Consider the following 20,511-nt stretch of genomic DNA (forward strand, 5'->3'; position numbering starts at 1 on the left):
TCTTTGGAACTTAGATTAGGGCTGGTTGCACAAAGCCATCTCTCACACCTGTCACAGTTAAGTGCAGCTGCAGAATTGTCTAGACTACTATTACTAGCAACACAAATGTCTTCATCCTTACATAGACTTGCTTGTTTTCCTTTACTGTTTTTGGGTGGTAGTGGTATGATGACCTAGTTCTCTTAATAAGTGGTTGACATTGAAGTTACAAAATGTGGCTTTAAAAGACAATTAATATAAAAATCACATGTTAAGTTGCAACAGAATGATTGCTCCTATGACAATTGCACCCCATCCTACCAGATATAGTCCAAAAGAATACGTTTTTCGTTGTTTTTCATTGCTTGAATCATTATATTACTTTGTTGAACAGATATTTTACTCTTAACTTGGAAGGTTCACCTTCTGCTCCTTGTTTCAAAAGACTTTTTAATAGGGTTCCAATGTTTGCAGGGTTTGGCTTGGAGTGTCTATGCTTTTGCCCTGTAGTATTGCCAGGATCCTGACTGCACCCTTAAATGTGACAGAGGAATTTTATGACATGTGCACTCTGTTTTGTCGTAGTCTGGAGTCATTTTTGGTCTCCACAATTCCAGGAATTTTCCATTTCTCTGGAGTTTCCAGGATGGAACATGATTTCCACTTTTACTAAGCGTTGTTTGTTCCTTTTTCTGGATAGAAACTTGGCTTTCTGGCTTTTGCTTAGGTAGTAGTTTGGTATGCTTACCATGATAAGTTTTTTTGTCTTTTCCTTTTTGTCTAACCTGTGTTGTAGATATTTTTGGGTCTCAGAAGATCATTTGATCTTGGATAGATAAGGCTAGAGGTTTTCAGACTGAATTCCCTAAAGAAAAATTGAAAACTCAAGTCTGGAGGTATATGGAGATATTAGGTTTTGTTCCACTCAAATAGGGCAGTGTCAGTGTGCTACCATAGGAGTGAGGGTGGTTTGTTTATTAATTGATGGGTCTTTTTTTTTTTTTTTTTTTGTAAATTCTAAACATTCTTTACATTTTTAAACAAAGGTCTTGATGTCTTCATTCATTTCTGGCCAGCTCCCAATTGCTCTTGCTTGTTGTTTAGTTCTGTTGGTCCTGAGGTGTGCTGAGTGAAGCTGGTGAAGTATGTCAGTTCTGAGAAGATGTATTAATACAATTTTTAGCCTTTTATATTTGTCCCATCATGTACTTCTAACTTTTATTCGATTTTCCAAAATGAAATAGTTTTGTTGTGCATGACTGATGTTTAAGAGGCTATCCTCTGTTGTTATTTCTCTGTGTGTCTTGAACTGAACATCTTCTTCTGTTTTGTGGTACATCTCTTCTAATTAGGAGTTAGTTAATGGCAGGGACTTCACCTTTGCTTGCACATAGCCTCCACTGTCATTCTGGATTTGCACATCAGCATCTGGTAAGTGAAGTCATGAGAGTGTATTAAAAACGCCGAGACATCTGTCCTGGGGCCATAGTGTTCCTTTTGGTCCTATGGCTGGACCTGGATCATCAGTTGCTCTATGCTGGTCCATTGTGAAATGGATACAATGGGATGGTCTCAAACGAGTGATCATCTGTTGCTGCAAATAGTTCTGTTTAGTTTTTCTAGAAGCTTTTGATGCAAACCCTACTATTTTTCCATTTGAGGATAATTCAGCTCCAAGGCCACTCTTCAGGTCTCAACCTTGAGTTTAACTGTTTTACATCTATGGTCAAAGGATTGTAAATTTCTGATGTGCAGCTCTTTATCTCTCCATGCTGGATGATTGACATATCACCTGAATTTGGTGACTCTAGTGAGATCTCTCATTGGTTTATTTACAGGATAGGCTGGATATATATTTTCGTAGGAACTTGCGCATACATAGCAATATCTCTACCCCTTATATAGACTGCAGATTTGCCATGTCATGTATAATCCTGATATTTTTGTGGCAGGCTGTATCTCATCTTTGCTAAGAATGTGTCCAAAGTATTTGACTTTGTCTTTGGAAATTTTGCATTTCTGCTGTTCAAATTGATTACTGTTTCTCAGTTCCTCTAAAAATAGCTTAAAATTTTTGGTTGAGCTCTGTTTAGTTTTTTCCATATGAGATAAGATATTTATTTCAAAAAGATCACTTTCACAAGCCCACAAAGGGCCGAATTCGGACTTTGGAGTCGACATTATAAATGGTTGCACTAAAACTGGCAAAATGCACAAAACAACAACGAAATAGAAAAATCATTATGAACAATCATTTAACAGTCAATAATTAAAACTGTAAAAAGTCAATTAAAAAATTAAAAAGATAAAAACTGGTCAAACTAAACTTACATAAATACGAATCGGAAAAAGAATTAGAACAGACATAAAAAAAGGAAGGGGGGAGGGGGAATAAGCGAATATACACAAAAAAAAGCGAGACATAAAGGCATCGGAATGCTATATGATTCCTTTGTCACTTATATTAAAAACTGCAAAATGGCAACTAGTTAAAAAGATAAAAACTGAAAAAATAAATAATATACACATTGACAAATGTTTAAAAAACAACATAAAAAGGGGATAGGGAACAAAAAAAAGAGTATAAAGAAAAACGAGCTATTTCTTTTATTATATAAGAGAAAAGACAAAATTTATGTACAAATTAACCACTATTTATTATGTCAGTAAAAAAAGGGATCAAGGATTTCTTATAGCGCAAGGTAGTACAAAGAATGGGAAATAAGCTGGGGATAGGCTGGGACACAGTTCGTGGAGGACGATTTCTATCAGGTAAATGGTAATCAGGGAAAAGGGACGCAGTACAGGGGTTCAAAAGTGCCAACTTACCAAAACGGAGGCAAAAATTATTTCTTCGTATCTCGAGGGTCTCTAGGTTTGAAATATTTAACAAATACAAATATGGTATCATGCCCTCTTTAAAAATAATTCTTAGAGCTCTCTTTTGGACATTTTCAATTTTTTGTGTTGCTTCATTAGAGAGACCAGGGTGCCACACAGGACAAGTATACTCTAATATGGGACGCACAAAAGAAATGTATACTTGCAGTAAATGTGATAGGGGGCAACTGAATTTATTTAAAAGTTTAAGGAGGGAAAGCGAGGAGTTTGCTTGTCACAGGATATTATTTATATGGGCATCCCATTTCAAATTGGAAGAAATTGTAACACCAAGGAGTTTAAGAGATGTGACAGAGGTTTCAGGAGGAATAGGAGCAAGAAAAGAGGGAGGGAATACTTAAGGAAAGTTACTGAGAGTATTGCGGAGTTAGAAGGGTTAACTGTCATGTCAAGGGAAGACGCCGGACAGGCAATATCTTGGAGTATGCCCAATGGGTTGCTAAAGATGTTTTTATGACATATCTCTAAAACTGTCAAGTCATCGACAAATTTCCATCTATTGTCATAAAGGGTTGAAAGGGTGTTAATCATAAGAGAAAAAAGCAGAGGGCCTAGAATAGTCCCCCGAGGAATGCCATTAAATATGGGGAAATGATCTGAGAAACAATTTAGATAATTAACTGCTTGAGATCTATTAGAAAGAAAAGAGGCAACGAGCTTAACAAGGAAAGTTTCAATGTGGAATTCATTTATAAATTTATCTATGAGTAAATTGTGGTTAATCAAATCAAAAGCTTTTTGAAGATCAATAAAAATTAGATTAAGCCAAGTGTTAGGTTTATCAAGTAATTTACCCATGGTATCAACAAGATGGATCAGGTAATGAGAGGTTGACGTGGATTTGAGATTACTAAACTGTCTAAGATCAATGAGGGGGAGGACTTTCATCTTAAGCCAGTCTGCGAGAAAACTTTCATACAATTTTGAAAAAATCGAGGTGAGGGTAATAGGACGAGTGCCATCAAAGCCAGGCTTCCCATTTTTCTTTTTGATTGGGGTAATAAAGCCTTGTTTCCAATATTGAGGGAACTGTCCAGATTCGGTAATTTCATTAAACAGGGTGGATAGGGGTTTTGAGAGGTAATCACTGAAAGCTTTAATCAGAGGAACAGGTATATCTAAACGGCAAATGCTTGATCGTTTTGGTTTTTCAATTTTTTTTACAACATCAAATCCAGAAATATGGGGGAATGAAAAAGGATCAGGAATATCTGGAAATGCGTAAGGTAGTGATGGGAGACTTTAGACAGTAGAAGCTAGAAACTTATTGAGGTCATTAGTTGTGGTCTTTGGAGGTTCATTTATATAAAAATTTAGATGTTTCTTGACTCTTGCCGGTAAGTTTTTTTATTTCAGAGTACCAGTTCTTTGCTTATCATGGCACAAGTATATAATTTTATTTTTATATTAGGCTCGGGCAGCTTTTCTAATTTGACTTTATAATTCCTTTCTTAACTTATTTGCTTCAGCTAAATTACCCCTGTTAAATAAGCTTATGTTCGTGCGGATTAATATTTTTATGTGATTATTTATGTAAGGTTTATCACTGGAGCACTTTCTGATTTTTTTTTTCTGGGAAACATAATGAGTAGGAATCAATTAGTTTTTTGGGAAAAATCAAAATTTTGTCATCAAGGTTATTAGAATTATAAAGGTCTGACCAACTTCACTGGTCAGCCATGATCCAAAAGAAAAAAGTCCTGTGTCACTGAGGGGACGGCAAACCCCAATGGAGGTAGTAAAGGAATGTTCAATGGCTGAGGAGGGAGAAAAAGAAGACAATAGTGGTAACTGCCTCCTAGTGGTGGCAGTGCTTGCGGGGAGTTGTAATACTCACTCATGTTTGAACAAATAACATCCAGAGAGGTGTTACCTTTTGTTGTAGATATTTTAACCAGTTGTTTAATATTAAGAGAGGTGCAGATAGAGTCTATCCTCAGGTCATTCGCATCGCCAAGTAAGCAAATACCAGCGTTCGGATACTTTGACAACACAAAATCAGCACTTATAAGAAATTGTTGGATAAATTTGCGTTTCTGGTCAATACTTTGGTTAGGGGAATGATAAAAGACGGCGGTTACAATTAAATTGAAAGGGCGGGGAAGTACTTTCGGTCGAAGGCTCAGCCATAGAATTTCATCATAATCTGATAAGTTGGGGGTTGGGATGAGTTTAGGTTGGAGGTTATCTCGGACAAAAAATAATATACCACCCCCTTTTTTCCCGAGAGGGTGATCGGGAGGGCGAAGTTTTATAAGCTGAGTATAATTACTGATTTTTAGGAAATCTGGGTTCAGGGACTGAATCTCTGTCACAGCAATAATACTAATTTTACTAATTTCTGAGATACCCTAGAGTTCGGTAATTTTGTCCAAATTCAGGTTCTTAGCATTGGTCTGTAGGAAAATTGGAGATTTAAACCGATTTGGGTGTTGAGATTTTTTTTCTATTCGGGAGGGAGTTATTTGGGGTTGAAGTTTATGAGAAGGATGCTGTGGGTAAGGGTGTGGTGTTGAGGCACTATTGAAAGGTGGTACTGGGCCGGGCCTGAGAGAAAAGGAGGACAGTGGATAAATTACGGGAATTTTATTAAGATGGGATGGAACTACGGTGAAATTCGTCTGACTATTTGATGTTTTAGAAACTCTGCAGGGATGTGTTACCTGTGGATCATTCTGCCTGCTTACTCTTAAACCAGAGTTATACTGGTAGGGTAGCCAGGGGGGATAAAGTGCAAGGGAAGGGAGAAAGGTTTCCTGGTGATCTGGGAATAAGTAAAATTGGGAGTGTTCTTTATATGGGGGTTGGGGGGGTAAGATGAGGCTGAGGGAGGGAAGTACGGTGGGGGGGGTCTGAGAGGGGTGGGGCTGGGTTTGTTTTGGTAAATAACAGGTGGAGTCCAGAACCGGTTGGTAACTTATTGGGCGCGCAGAGAAGAACAGAGTCGAAATTAAGTGGATTTTTGGGAGGAAAATGAGTGAGGGGGGATTTGGGGATGGTCCGAAGTGAGTAAAGTGATTGTGGGGGTTGGACTGACTGGGCAGGCGTAGCCTAAGCACTTGGGGCGGAGGATTGTTTTGAGGGATTGGTTCCTGAGGTATAATGTGCGGTATCGGGTATACAGGGGAATAAGACTGAAGGTCAAATGGACCACGAACTAGGGGAGGGGGGGGGGTCGTGAAGAAACTAGGCGTTGCCCATAAAAAAGTTGGGTGAACTTGTTACCATGACTGGTAACAGCTGGTACTGCCCAAGTTTGTGCACTTATTTTTTGTTTGCAGCTCGATTTATTTCGCAAAAAGGAAGGGGGGACATAAATATGCAGGCTATCACACCCAAAACAACGCCAACTTGATGCTAACTTACATAAAGGAACGTGGTGGAAATTACACTTTGTTTTAGTACACTTTCCAGTGAGGTAAAAACGACATAAGTGCAATAACGAGCACTTCTTTTGGTCGCACTTGTTATATAAAAATTAAAAACAAACTCTTGGACTAGCTTCATTTTGTTTTTTGAAGTTACGGGTAATATATCCATGATTATAGGGGCACTTTGGACCTAATTTACAATTTCCTTGCTTAAAAAACTTGCAATTTTTTATAACACTATTATCAGGAATACTTTTTTCCTGCAGCTTGCTTGGAGCACGATCATGTCCAAAATGACATTTATCACCTAATTTGCAAATACCTGCCAAAATTATATTAGCACATTTGGGATTATTTGCTGAGAAGTCCTTATTATTAGTCAGAATCACTTCAGTACTTTCAAAACAAATTCGGGCATCTCTGATTGAGTTCTCGAGGTCAGGATTATAATTAGGTTGAATAGAGGTGATATTGGGGTCAGGTACAAGTACTCTAATAGTAGTTAATCCTTTGAATGCCTTGTCCAGTTTTCTCTGGAACTCGTCTTGTGCAGTCACCAGGCCCAAATGGTATCTCTTCCATCTGTATTGGCTATAAATGGTGCTGAACGTTGTGTAATATAAAAATCAAGTGGAAAGTGGGAGTTATCCAGTAACCTGAGCAGACATCTAGCCTGGTTATCTTGGCTGGATGTATTGTGGGTTAGCTACTGGGCAAGAGGGGGTGTTTTATTCCCTTGTTCAGGTCAATGTTGAGTCTTAGACCACCACCTTTTTTTCTGTCATTACCATGGGATTAACCCAATGCATTGGTTCAGTGACTTTTTCAATGATGTCTAGACTTTCTAGTCATTCCAGCTTATTCTTCAGCTTCTGCTACAGAGCTAGGGGTATTATCTTGGCTGGATGTATTGTGGGTGTTGTGTTTTTCTTTTAAGTGTATTTTGGGTTCTGTTTCTAGCTTCCTTATACCCTTACTCAACCACATAAAAAGTGAGTGACTGCGTAGACCCATTTTATTGTAACCAGAGATGTTGAAGATTCTTAGATGGTGTATGGTTGACCCATTGCAGCTGGTAACTCACTGCGTGACTTTGAGCAGCAGCAGCTTTGGTGATGGCTTTCCCAGGTATTTGTAAGGCGGAAGTTGACCTGAGCACCTGTGTCTATCTTGAAGTCAATGTGGATTTTTTTGCACACAGAAATCAGCAAGGATTTCATCTTGCAAAGTCCTTGTTGATGGTATTTAAGAACTCTTCTGTTTGATTGTGGTTTATATATCACTATTGGGTGTTGAAATGTTTGTAGCTTTATTTTCAGCAGTGTTTACTGCGTTTATTTTGTATGCTCATGCAAAATGCTCTGCTTTTTCACTCTTGGTATACGTTTTTATCTTTGCAGCACATACATGCTGGGACAAGTAGTTCCTGCAATATAAATAACACTGTCTTTTTCTTTGGGGATCTGAATCTTTATTTTGACAATAGGATTTACTTCTTTTTTTTTGTTTCTTTTGTTCAAAGGTTTTGAGTTGTGCTTGGGTTGACTCATGAGCTCTACATATGGTTACAGCTTAGACTACAGTAAGGGTGTCACCAGGATCTGTAAGTTTTTCAAGTAGCTTAAGATTTCTGGCTCCACAACCAATCTTGTCTCTTATTTGCTAGATTGCAGTTACTGCTCTCACCATGACCATCTCACTTTCACTGGTGTATAAAAAAGGTATAGGATACAGCACTAGACCCTTAAAGTCCAACACAGTGGTGCTGATCTCCGTTTTGAGGCCTTTCAGCCAGAAGCTTATTTTTTCAGCATTTTGACATTTTTATGGTATGGCGTCTGCAATATATAGTTGAAGAATACTTAGTTTTTAGGGTGGCTGTATAGTCGCTGAAATTCTTCAGGTAGACCCTGATTTTATCTTTTTCAGTTTCTGCAAGCTAAACAGTACAGAAAATCTCTCCGCCTTATGCACCAACCCAGATTAGGAGGAAGGTACTGGCTACTTTCTTGGAATTTTTACTAAGGTGTTCAAACATGAGTGCTGCATGGATTTCAAATGCTGTCTATTCTCAATCAGGGTTGCCAGCATTCCAGTCGATTGATGGATTTGTGATATCCATGAATTCTTCTGACACCCTGTAGAGTTTGTTGGTTCTAATTTATTTATTAATTTAAAAAAAAACATAGTTTTTTCCAATGGAAGTAAAGAGCGAAGTTGAAACTTAAAACGAACAAAAATTATTGCTTCACAGCCTATCTAGCATATATCAATAAAACTAGTGGGAATACACCAACTGCTGATGTTTGTCTATGTTTGTAGGACTACGGAAAACTAGCACTTTACTGAAAACACAAAAGCCAAGTATAAAAAACAAGAATATTGATTTAGGAGTCAAAAGTAAATACTTTGCCTCCCAGCAACAAACTAATCTATAACTTCGTAGTCTTACAGGAGCTGTGATATCAGTAACTTTCAGTATACAATTAAAATTGTCTTAAAAACTTAGGCATAAAAATAATAAGTTTACAGTCATTAAAGAGTATAAAAAATAATGGATTGGTTTATCGGGTAACATCTTGGATCTCCAGAGTCCATAATATGGACTCTGGAGATCCAGTTATTTCTCTCTATACAACAGAGAATTTCAAGTTATGATACAAATTTTAAAGCGAGTCTGTACTCTTAATACTAATAAGATTCTTTTACTTCAAACTTGTCTTCAAAATAATCATGAAATGTCTTTTTCAGATTCAAAATGACAGTCAATCATTGAACTGAGCTCATTGTGCAGAAGTGATGCCGAATTAAATGAAAAAAAACAACAACAAATAAATAAAGCAAGAACCTAAAAATGCTTTACTTTTATACTGTTAAAAGTACCCTTAAATGTTTATTTTTACTGTACCAAACCTCCTATGCTGTTTTGTGTTTTCAGTAAAGCGCTAGTTTTCTGTAATCGTACAAACATAGGGAAATATCACCAGTTGATTTATTTGCACTGGTTTAATTGATATATATTAGATAGGCTGTGAAGTAATAATTTTTGTTCGTTTTAAGTTTCAACTTCGCTCTTTACTTCCCTCAGAAAAACTTCGTTTTTTTAAAATTAATCTCTAATCGTTTTTGATTAAAATTTAGTTTAGAAACAATACTGCCATGATCTTTTTTGGTTTACGGAATCGTTTTAAGTTTTAATGTTGCTCCTTAGTTTCAGTTCAAAACTTATTTTTTTATATAGTTTCTAATCACCTCCAATCTAGGGAAAAATAGTGTCGTTTCTTTTTGTAATTTTTTTTTTAAGAAGAAATAGAAATTTAATTCTTGGTTTAAAAAAACTAAATTTAGTAACACTTAAGAAAGTAGCTCTAGGCGAGTAGCTTCGACACAAAAGGTTAACTAAGGCAGGTTTGCATATTGACATGCTTGTGGGAAATTTTGCTAGTTCAACAGAAATGTGCCTTTCGGCTTAAGGAGTTATTTGACCTATCCCTGAATATAAAAGCCAGTCATTACTTAGAAATGAATCGAAATTTCCAAAAAAAAAAAAGATAATTTCTTGTGTAGGTACAATAAATGGTATTATAAACTAAGTTTGTTTCCATTTCAAAATTTTTGGGAAGAATTACCTGAATTCTCCTATAAAACTGTTTTCGTTTGTTTTTCTTCCTCTTTGGATACACAATCTTGTGTATGGAGAGAATATTACAGTGGAATTGTCAAGTAAATAATTTGAATAAGTATGTATAACAATAAGTAATCCTTCTTTTAATATACAACTTTGAGTGGTTCCAGAACCACATGCTTACACTTTTCCAACCACTGAGTGGCAAGGGATTGGGGTCAGGAGCGTAATTTTCTATGGGACAAAGGGAGCAACTGCCTCTCCCAGACAACAGTTTTCCCTCAGTCCCCTCCCCCAAGGTGAAATATAGTTTCTCCAAAAGTGTTGTCAAAACTAAGATAATCCTGCATAATTCAAGCATCCACTGCACGTGATTCTTCTTTAGTACATCTTTACCTTTTTTATTATTATATGACTCATTTTTAAGTTTTCTCTGTCATTTTACTTGATTTGGTAAAATCGGCTTCAGATTTTACACCCCCCCCCCCCCACAGACAGGATTTTGACAAAATTACGCCATTCGTTGGGGTATGGAATTAGTGATCTACTAAGAATGTCGTTGCAAACCATGAAATGGATGACCTCTATTCTCTTTTGAATAGAAAGCTTGAGCAGAAAACCTTCCTGTGACATGTTTTAAAAATGAGTGCAACACATTTATAGAAACAGTGAAATATCTGAAAATGATGATATAGAAGGGGACAAAACCGTGATTGAAAAAAAACAACCCAAAACAATTAGGATTCGAACCCAAAACACTCTAATTTGAAGTACAACGCTGTACTAACTGAACCACGCCCCTAATAATCTGATTTGATATATTGGTTTCTGTACCTTAATTGCGTAGCTTATTAAGGGGGCTTGGAGGAGGAACATACGGGAGGTGTTCTTGTAAACCTCCATTTAAGGATTTTGGACCATAATTATTGCAATGATGATATCGTTTTATAGTTCCAAGCTTTTCAAATACAAATAGCAGGCCAAACTATAAAGTCTTAAAAAACAAAAAGATTTAAAGTATTATTTTATTTTCCCTGAAGAAACTATGTCAATATAAAACGAACAAAAATTAATTAAAAAATTTTTTTCCACAAAATAAGTTTTTTAAAAAAAAGTAAAGAACTCCATTAAACAAAAAATGAGCAAAACTAAAAACGAATAATCTACCAGGCGTGAAACTACCACAAATCAGGATCGATAAATGAATAAAACCCAAAAAGAATAGAAATTACAATAAATAACCAAGTCAAACTCAAAACGAGCAGAAATTAACACAAGTTTAGCGCAAAACCCCTATGCCTTCCCAAGGCCAGAATAAAATTTACGCTTTACTGAAAAAATACAACTGAATTTGCATTGTCAGTTCAATTACATTTACTGCTATTTAGTAATCAAATGATAATATTGTCTGATTTATTAAAGTTATAAGTGAAAAAACTTAATGCTTATTCGGTAAAGTGCAAATTATGTTCTGGCCTTGGAAAGGCATAAGGGTTTTGCACCCAACTTATGTTAATTACTGCTCGTTTTGAGTTTGACTTGGTTATTTATTGTAATTTCTGTTTGTTTTGGGTTTCATTTATTTATCGATGCTGATTTGTGGTAGTTTCACGCTTGGTAGATTATTTGGTTTAATTTTTGCTCTTTTTTGTTTAATGGAGTTCTTTACTTTTCTTTGAAAAACTTATTTTGTGGAAAAAGTTGTTTTAATTAATTATACATAAGTCCGTGCATGATTCCAGCTCAATTGGTTTGAAACCTGCCAGCCACGGTACTAAAAGATTTGTATTGGGATGGGCAGGATGGGACTAAAATTTATTTTAGGTCAGAAATCAGACAGGAAAAAATAGAGAGACCATTAGAGACACTTCGGGATTTTGTTAATAATGTGATTCCACTTCAAACAAGGTGCAAAATGCCTACCTTTGTGGTAATGATCTGGGGAAAGAGGGGTAGGAATGTTTGAAGGGCTAAGGCCCACATCAGTTCTCTAGTTAAAAAAATTGAAAATCTTCATCGGAAATTTTGCTGAATAATTCTTTTTCCAAACTAGTTGCAATAACAACCAAAGAATTATGCTACTTAATTGCTTATTAGACACTTTCCAAATACAGTAGGCACTACCATGATAGGTTGTCCCAAATATTTGGAAACAGAAACACCCGTAATATTTTGTAATTTCAACATAATTTTCTGTTTCTTACTTTTCTCTTTTCTTCTTGTTGGTTATTCAGAAGCCTGTTCCTCAGAATAAGAAACATTCTGAAAAGGTTTTTCTTTACACCATAGTATAACATTATTAATATAACATATAACATAGTATAACATTATTGCACTTGGAGTTTCAAGATCCATAAAGTCTTTAGCACTCCTGAGATGATATTAGGAAGTTCTTCCTACCGAACTCTCGGGACTTTGTGTCCCACTTATTGTCGATTTTAATTCTAGTGATCGGATGGATTCTAAATAAATAATTGAGTTGGTTAGTTGATTCCAGGGACTGATGATTCTTCAGGAGAAATATCTCTGTCAAATCCTTCTATTACATCTTGTTTTAGTTAACATCTCTGAATTACCTTTGACAGGGAGTTCACTATTCCTCCATCTAAGAAGTTTTTTTTTATACAATATGAAGGCTGTGATCATATTGCTGCGTATATCATTGATAACTAGTCTGGGTAGCACAAGTGACACATATGTGCCTGTTATATTTTAGAGAGAGACAGACCTTTAAAACATTTGATATACATTACCAAGAGTGCCTAATTTTTGAGATGTGCATTTATTTACATGAGGGGTCTGCAATACACATGTCAAAGGCAAGATGGGGTCTGACTTAAGCCTTTACAGCTTTATAAAGGCATTTACGTTTTTGCTACATGCTGTTTACTTTAGTGGCTCAAGATTAGAATTGCTAAAAGATAAAACATGTTGGATATGAAGGTGAAATTTTCAGTTTGTTTTCAACAATGAAACCAAGCTCCTTCTCTTCATTTTTGGCTCAGTGTGGCTCTCTTATTGAGTTGACTTACTTCAATTATGCTTTGTCATTGGATTATTTCGATCTCTTCTGATTAAATACTGGAATGAATACCCTTAATGGGGATATCCCCCTCTTCTTTTTTTAATGACCATAGGTTTGGTTATTTCTTAGCTGTATTAAAGTGCTATAAGCAGACCCAGCATTTTTGAACGATATCGGTCAGCAGCAATAGTTAGTGACTGTCGTAGTTTAAGGATTGCTGCTTCTGAAAATATTAAATTGTGCTTATGAGTTTATTTTTATTACTTTTTTTTAGTTTAAAAACTGGAGATACTAGTGAGGAGTCAGATGATACCCATGAGAAGAACTCCAATGTTGATCTGGATCTCAAGAAAACTAGAGAACAGTTGAAAGGTTTGTAAAGTCATATTCATTGAACCATGTTAGGGTGGGGGAGGAATAATTTATTTTAATGATTAATGGCCTTGCTAATGGACTCTTTCATCTAGCGAGAATCAGGGAATTTTTGTCATTCTGGAGTATTTGCTGCTGTAATACCACAAGTGACTCTCACTGAAATATTAGAAAGCTGTGACGAAGAAACCCAGTAATTGGAATATGAAAGTAAATTTGTGAAACATCAGTTTTGATCTTCTTGTCTTTCTAAATCCAAATCTGCCTGAAATGAGCATGCCTAGCTAAAAAGTTGTTAGTGTAACTATGTCTAGGTACCTTTGATGAAATCTCTATTATTCTAATATTTTTAAACAAGTTGATTCCCCCTTCTCCCTCAAGCTACGAAACAAATTCAAACATCCTTATCCCATTCCCTCTATGTTTATGTCTCTTTTGTTAGACCACTTTTTGAGTACGCATGTCTACCCTGTTTGACATCTTAGCCTTTCTAATAGATTTGCTAATGCAATTAAATTAATCCAAAAGAATGCCCTAGAAATCATCCATGAAGAGGGTGCTTCTGCCTGTTTAATAAAGGTCAGCTAATGACTTTCAAGGCAGAAGATTAGGGGCGAATCTCCAGCATTTTTATTGAGGGGGGGGGGGGCCACGAGGGGTCCATATATGGATAGTAAAAGGGCATGGGATGTATAATTCTTCTTTTCGTATGTTTACTGGAGCAATGGTCCTGGAACTGATTTGGAGGAATGAGAAGAATTTTTCGTCAAGAGAATAGATATTTTTGTAGTTACTGGTTCCTTCTTCTGAGGAAAAAAGTATGTTGTTGTAGAATTTGAGGTTAAGTCTCGTGTTCTCATGCTGCCGGCCTAGCATCAGTAGAGAAAATGACCTGATCATATTACAAAACTTGTAATTTGAAGCTTTTAAAATAGTTAATTGGTCAAAAATCCATAATAATATCTTTTAGTATAAATTTTTATTGTCTTAATTTAGATACGAATTTTTTTATTATCTGTTCAAGCATATCAACTCATGATGGTAAGAAAAGGATGCGGTATCAGATTCGACAGTCAATACCAGTGATGCTAATCTCTGTCTTATGGCTCTTCAGCCTGGAAGTGCAAGGGGGGGGGCAGTTCATCTTGTGCTTTCGCACACCCTCCTTATTAACCTACCCTAGATTTCTACATGTGGCGATTTGGAACACATGATTCCTGAAAAGTTGTTTTTGATGGACTTTTATTCTAAAAACAACAGGTATCCTCATACCTGAGGCTGCTTACATTGAGAGGGGAATCTGGTTGGTTGTCCCTTCCGGGGACAACCGGCTTCTCTATTGTTTCTTTTCTTCTCAATGTATTATAGTCTTTGTTTTTCCTAATAACAAATTATTATCACAAGGTCTTCGCTGTCGCCTCTTAAATAAAGAAGAAGATGAAGAAGAGCTTCCAAGCCCAGAAAGTCCGGTTTCATCCGTAGATGGTGTGTATGCTACAAGTAAAACTACAAAATTCAGAGTGGTTGAGACAGACACAGTAAGTATACACAGTATGATGTCGCTGGGAAGAGTTGGTGCCATTCTTGGAAATCCGGATGCGTCAAGTGTAAAAGACACTAGGGTGCCTCTTTATATGAAAAATACTCCCTTGGTCTGTCGAAGTACTGCTGCTAGTCGGGAGAACTTATCGCGGGAAGTGATAACTCGGTCCAAATCGGTTTCAGACCTTGAGAGTAATGTGGAGAAACCAAACCCGGTTGACGAAGAGAAGTCAGCGAGTCAGAACATTGAGTTGAAGGAACCAGACATTGTTGCTAGTACTAAATCCCCAACTCCTACTGATGCTGAAATGAAAGAGCCTGTACCACCACCTAGAAAAAAGAAAAAAGGGAAAACTTCTCGAGCCGTATCTGAGGTATTATATTTTCATCTTATTTGTTGCTACTATTAAAATCCACAATGTTATTTAGAGACACTAATCCAAGAAAGTATAAATTTTATGGGGGTGGGTTACAGAATCATTCATTTGTCTTATTTCAGAATAAGCTTGTACTGTTTTGCATTTTGGTGAGCAAAAGAAAAAACGATTTTATCTTTTAGAGGCTGTTCGAAAATGAATTTGAGAATAAAAACAGAGGGGGGTAAACTACCCTACTATTCTTTATTAAAATTGAATTAAATGGAAACTTTAGAAGATAGAAAACGGGACCCGATTGGGAGTAAGGCATTTGAGAACACCCATAATGGATATTTTCTTTGCCTAATAGTCCCAATAATGCCTCGTTTCCAAAAATTAAAACCGTCCGCTTATATTTTTTTGAAACAAACTCAGATACTAAAACAGCTTGTGCACCCTTTTTCTCCTTTTTCTTGTTGTTTTTATATGTGGGTTCTCCCATGTTTTTCAGCTTTGGGAATTTCCCAAGTTTAAGTTTTTCCTGCTTCTTTTAAACGTGACTTGGTGTTTTTATCTGTTTTAGATATAAACTTGAACTTAATAGCGATTGCTTCTGATTAGATTTAGTACGTAAATTAATATTTTGTATCTTAAAAAATAAGGAAAAAACCAAGCTCTAGTGTCTTAACTTGATGAAAAAATTGTTTTTATGTTAAATAAAAAAAAGAAACTTTTAACTGCCCACTGAGTTGTGCTTCGAGCTAATTAGCATGTGCGATAGTATAATTGTTCAATTGGATCAGTTTTTGGGTTCTTAAAGGAAAGAAGAAATAATATTTGTTTTAGTTCAGCTCAGTTAACAGTAAAATAATTGTATAGAGTCAGTTCTCCCCAAATCTTATTGTCTGGTTGAACTGTGATCACCACACTCGGGGTTTATTGATGTTCCATTTATCCTTATTAAAAAGCATCTGAGATTCTGTTTTTAAGTTTTGAATAATCAGTCCCCTTTAAAAAAGAAGAAAAGTCCTCTCCTATTGATTTATGACACTTTTATTCTATCTACTTAAAACTAATTTTCAATACTTGGCAGTTATAGATTTCGTTTTATACCTTGCTCCATGGAATAGAATAAAACGACACAGAACGGTGGTATACAAGTTTTGAAGTCTGGTCCACCTTAGAGATGTGTCACAACATACTCCTCACACTGTACAATTGTATTCCTTCTACAGCAAACTTTGATATTAATTTTGTGACTCTCTTCAAAAAAAGCGAAAAATCCATTGAGTATACCAAACCTAAAGCACCTTTTCCCTCCAATATAGTAATCTCATGTTCGATTGGATTGATTTTAAAAACAAATTGTATTTTAGTTGTTTATTACGACGAATAAATTGTAAAATTAAGCTATTTAGATAATTATAAACCATCATCATGGAATTCAAATGTTGGTTTGATTATTCAGACTTTTTTTTTCATTCTCAGTGAGTTAGCATATAGTTATAAACTTAAATTTAATCTCCCTAACTAGGAAAGTCTTCAACTGCTAACAGATAAAGTGTTATTGCCAACCAAAGAATCTGAGGCAACTGTCATAGCCAAAAAATCAGATATGAAAGAGGTTGAAGTCCCTAGCCCTGTTGCTGACAAGCCTGACGCCATATCAAATATTGTAAGACTTCAACCGTCACCTAACATTGTTGCCACCAATGTGATAGCCGACGGAAATCGACATCTAGACATCGGATCTGCTAAGCGTGGCCTTTACGTGGTGAAACCGCAAGACGAACCTTCAACAAAGGCAGCTGGATCATCTGGTCCTAGTGATTCAATGAAGCAAGAAACTGAAAATAATTGTGATGATAAACAACAGTTAGTTTTCGGTAGCGAAGTTCGGCTTAGATCGGACTCTGGAAAACCGTTATCTGATAAGGTTTGATTTTCTTATGTTTTTGGTGATAAGTGACTATGATAGCATTTTTCCATCCATCTCCGATTATAAACTAGAAGTCTTCTTTTGGCTTTTAGCATTTTTATGTACTTTCGCGATTAAAAAACCAAAACAAAAATGTTTCTTTCTGAGAAAAAAGTATTAGTAGAAAACTTATTCCCAAAATTCTTTTGTTACTTAACGTAGACCAGGTGAATTTATCTATAAAAGCCATTATTTTTTTTGTGTTTTATGAGGGTCAAAGATCAAAGTCACCGACAAAATTAAGAGAAGAGGGGTCACAAACAACCCATGTATCTGGTTTTTTACTAGAAAACGATGGGAAAGCACAGGATGACTGGCCCCCAACCGCCCATTGCACTTCCTGGCTAAAGGGTCACGAAACGGAGATCAGCACCGCCGGTTTGGGTCTTGAGGGTCCAGTGCCGTCATACTTACTGCTACATGGCAGAACTGGGTGTTTTTCGCAGTCAATTTTTTTTTTGTAAGAGTAGGGACTAATATTAGAAGATTAGAATCCACTGTAACGACAGTAGTTAAATATGTTTCTGAAACGAGGGTATTTTGAGAAATAAAATAAACAATGGTAGATATTTCTGAGGGGCAGTGTTAAGTACTCGTTTAAGCAATTGTATATCAAATAAATAGCTTTGCGTAAAAAATTAGCCTCTATCCTATTGTTAATGTGTAAAGTGAAAAAAGGTAAGATTCTCTATGCAAAAAAAAAAAAAATTTAATTATGCTTTTATTGCAAAATCGTATTTATTATTCCAAAATTATTTGGAATCATGGTATTTTTTTTTACCAGCTGTCCTCGTAAAAAGCAGGGCGTCCTTGAAGAAGGTGGAAATGCTCGTGCGAAATCATTTAAAGTACGTTTTAGCTTCATATATAAAGATAGAAGTTCTGGGCAAAGTGGGGGGGGGGATGAACATGTTCAGCTCTTTTGCACTCAGGTTCCTTGATGTTGCGATAAGTTTTTTGAAGTAGTAGTTGCAGTTAGATTAAAAACATTGGGCGGTAATGATATTGCACGAATTAAAGACGACCCCTGTGGTGCTATCGATTTTCAGCACTGACAGCCAATGAAAGCCATTCTCTTTGCAAAGAGAATGTTTTTCTTTTGCAAAGAGAGTTATTTTCATTGGATGTCATTGACAAACGTTGAATTCCACCGATTGCGATAAGCTATATTGAGCTTGGGCAATGTCTTAAAGAACTCAACTAGAAGCAAAGTTTATCAGACGACAGACATTAAAAAATAAAACGACAAAGTTTATTCTTTTGTGATAATTGGAGAAAAATCAATCCACCCACCCGCCCTACCACTACGAAGTTTGTAGTATCTATGTTTTTTCATCTTTCAGTTCCATTGATTCTCAATGATATTTCAGTGATTCTTACAGTGATGAATTATTTACACTGATTCTCTGTTGATGAATTGCTAGTTAGTTGGTTCAATGATCAAACTTGCTATTCTTAAGAAAGTATGATTCGGCTATTGGTCACCGTAATTTTTCCCCTTAGTAATTACAGTTTGATTGTAACGATTTTCGATCCAAATACAAATATTTCAATTAAAGTAGTAAAAACACTAAAAAATGTAGCAATATGGGTTGATCAACTTTTTTATCCTAATAATCTGAATTCTGCAATGCCCCTGGGGATTTTTCAAAATATGGAATATGTGCATGCTTTTTATGTTTATTGAGGTCGCAGAAACACCTTTTCGAAGTGAGACCGAGTCAAACGGTTCAACTGGTCGATTCAATCGAATTATTTCAAATCAACCGGTTAATGTTTTCATCTTGCATAATTGTCAAATTAATTGCAAAAAAACAAGCAAATACAATTCCAGAACAATTTTTTTTTCTCCGAGATAATTGATTACGACTCGATTATAATTTCATTGAAAAACGAGGAATTGCTTAAACACTAAGGAGCTGATACGTACTACGGAATTTTTTAGAGAGAGAACTATTTATTATATATATATATATATATATATATATATATATATATATATATATATATATATATATATATATATATATATATATATATATATATATATATATATATATATATATATATATATATATATATATATATATATATATATATATATATATATATATATATATATATATATATATATATATATATATATATATATATATATATATATATATATATATATATATATATATATATATATATATATATATATATATATATATATATATATATATATATATATATATATATAAGACTTTGAAATTAAGCTTTATCCTACGTCTAAACTTGAGAACTTGTTCTGATACATTTTTTAACCTATTTTGGCCAACACTGTCTGCCGTGCGCGTCTGAAATTGAAGATTCATGCTTCGCTAAGCTTTAAATAATGCTGCACTTGGCATTCAGCACTTGATTGGAATAATTCGTTTTTCATAAATCTTGTCTGAATTGATAGCCAAGATGTTTTTCAAAGGCATCAGTTCTATGAATGTTGGATTTTTTTGAATAGAGTACTTGTTTACTTCATCTAAAACCGATAGTCATTTTGCTGGTCTGAGCACTTCTAACTCTGTTTTTAGCTAAACCTTTTCTACTGTCCTAAATGAAGTTTTTTCTTCACCTCATTAAGTCAAATATTTGGATTGAAAATGCTTATGTAATAGCTCTAAGGATTTATAAGTGCCTCTCGCGTGTCCTAATGAAAGAGAAGCCCTCCCTCACAATGCAAGGTATTGCTGATGCATAATAAGTTTTTGTCTGATGTGTGGGGATGAAAATGATGATTTAATTAATTTTTTTATGTTTATGTAAGGAGTTAAGAAGTTTGAGAGAGGAAATTTTTCTGGAGTGGTTCGAAAGGGAGGAATGGGTGGGCAATATATTAAGAGTTAGAAATTTTTTGGGGATAAAGAATTTGGGAAGGTTTCTTGAATTGGGCATGGGGCATAGAGATCATTTTCTTCAGATTTATTTTTGATTTTATTTTTATTTTGTTTATATAAAAGGGTGTTTTCATTTATCATTTTTGAAGCGTATTGTGTATTAATGGCCCAGTAGGGCTTTTAGTGTTAATAAATCATATCATATCATAATACCCGTAACTTCGCGTAGACCTGTAACTGTATTTATTGCGTTTCAATAGAAACAAACCCTTAAGTATAACTAAAGCCTAAGATTTTTTATTCAATATGATGCTTTTTTTTATATGTGGGAAAATTAAGGAGTAACTGATGGGAGTTTTCGATGTGGTAGGTTCGAAGCTCATCCCCCCTCCCCCATGGTCCCAGAAATAATGAAAAATTGTGGATCAAAGTGCAACATTTTCATCTTTTGATCCTCCCCCCTCTAACCAGAAATCAAGTCCTTGT

The 20,511-nt window shown here is 35.3% G+C and overlaps 1 protein-coding gene across 2 annotated transcripts in view; it reads left to right on the plus strand.

The window, feature by feature from the left end:
* LOC148941445 (WD repeat-containing protein 44) overlaps positions 1-20,511 on the plus strand; it is a 128,904-nt gene that overhangs the window by 14,384 nt on the left and 94,009 nt on the right. For both annotated transcript variants that reach the window (XM_089104381.1, XM_089104380.1), the window contains exons 2-4: positions 13,176-13,273; positions 14,678-15,189; positions 16,706-17,107. In XM_089104381.1, coding sequence (XP_088960507.1) covers positions 13,176-13,273; positions 14,678-15,189; positions 16,706-17,107 — 1,012 coding nt within the window. The remainder of the gene's footprint in view (positions 1-13,175; positions 13,274-14,677; positions 15,190-16,705; positions 17,108-20,511) is intronic.

Source organism: Artemia sp. Qi Xiang Cuo, chromosome 18 (genome assembly GCF_049724085.1).
Source record: "Artemia sp. Qi Xiang Cuo chromosome 18, ASM4972408v1, whole genome shotgun sequence".
In the NCBI taxonomy this organism is placed as follows: Eukaryota; Metazoa; Arthropoda; class Branchiopoda; order Anostraca; family Artemiidae; genus Artemia; species Artemia sp. Qi Xiang Cuo.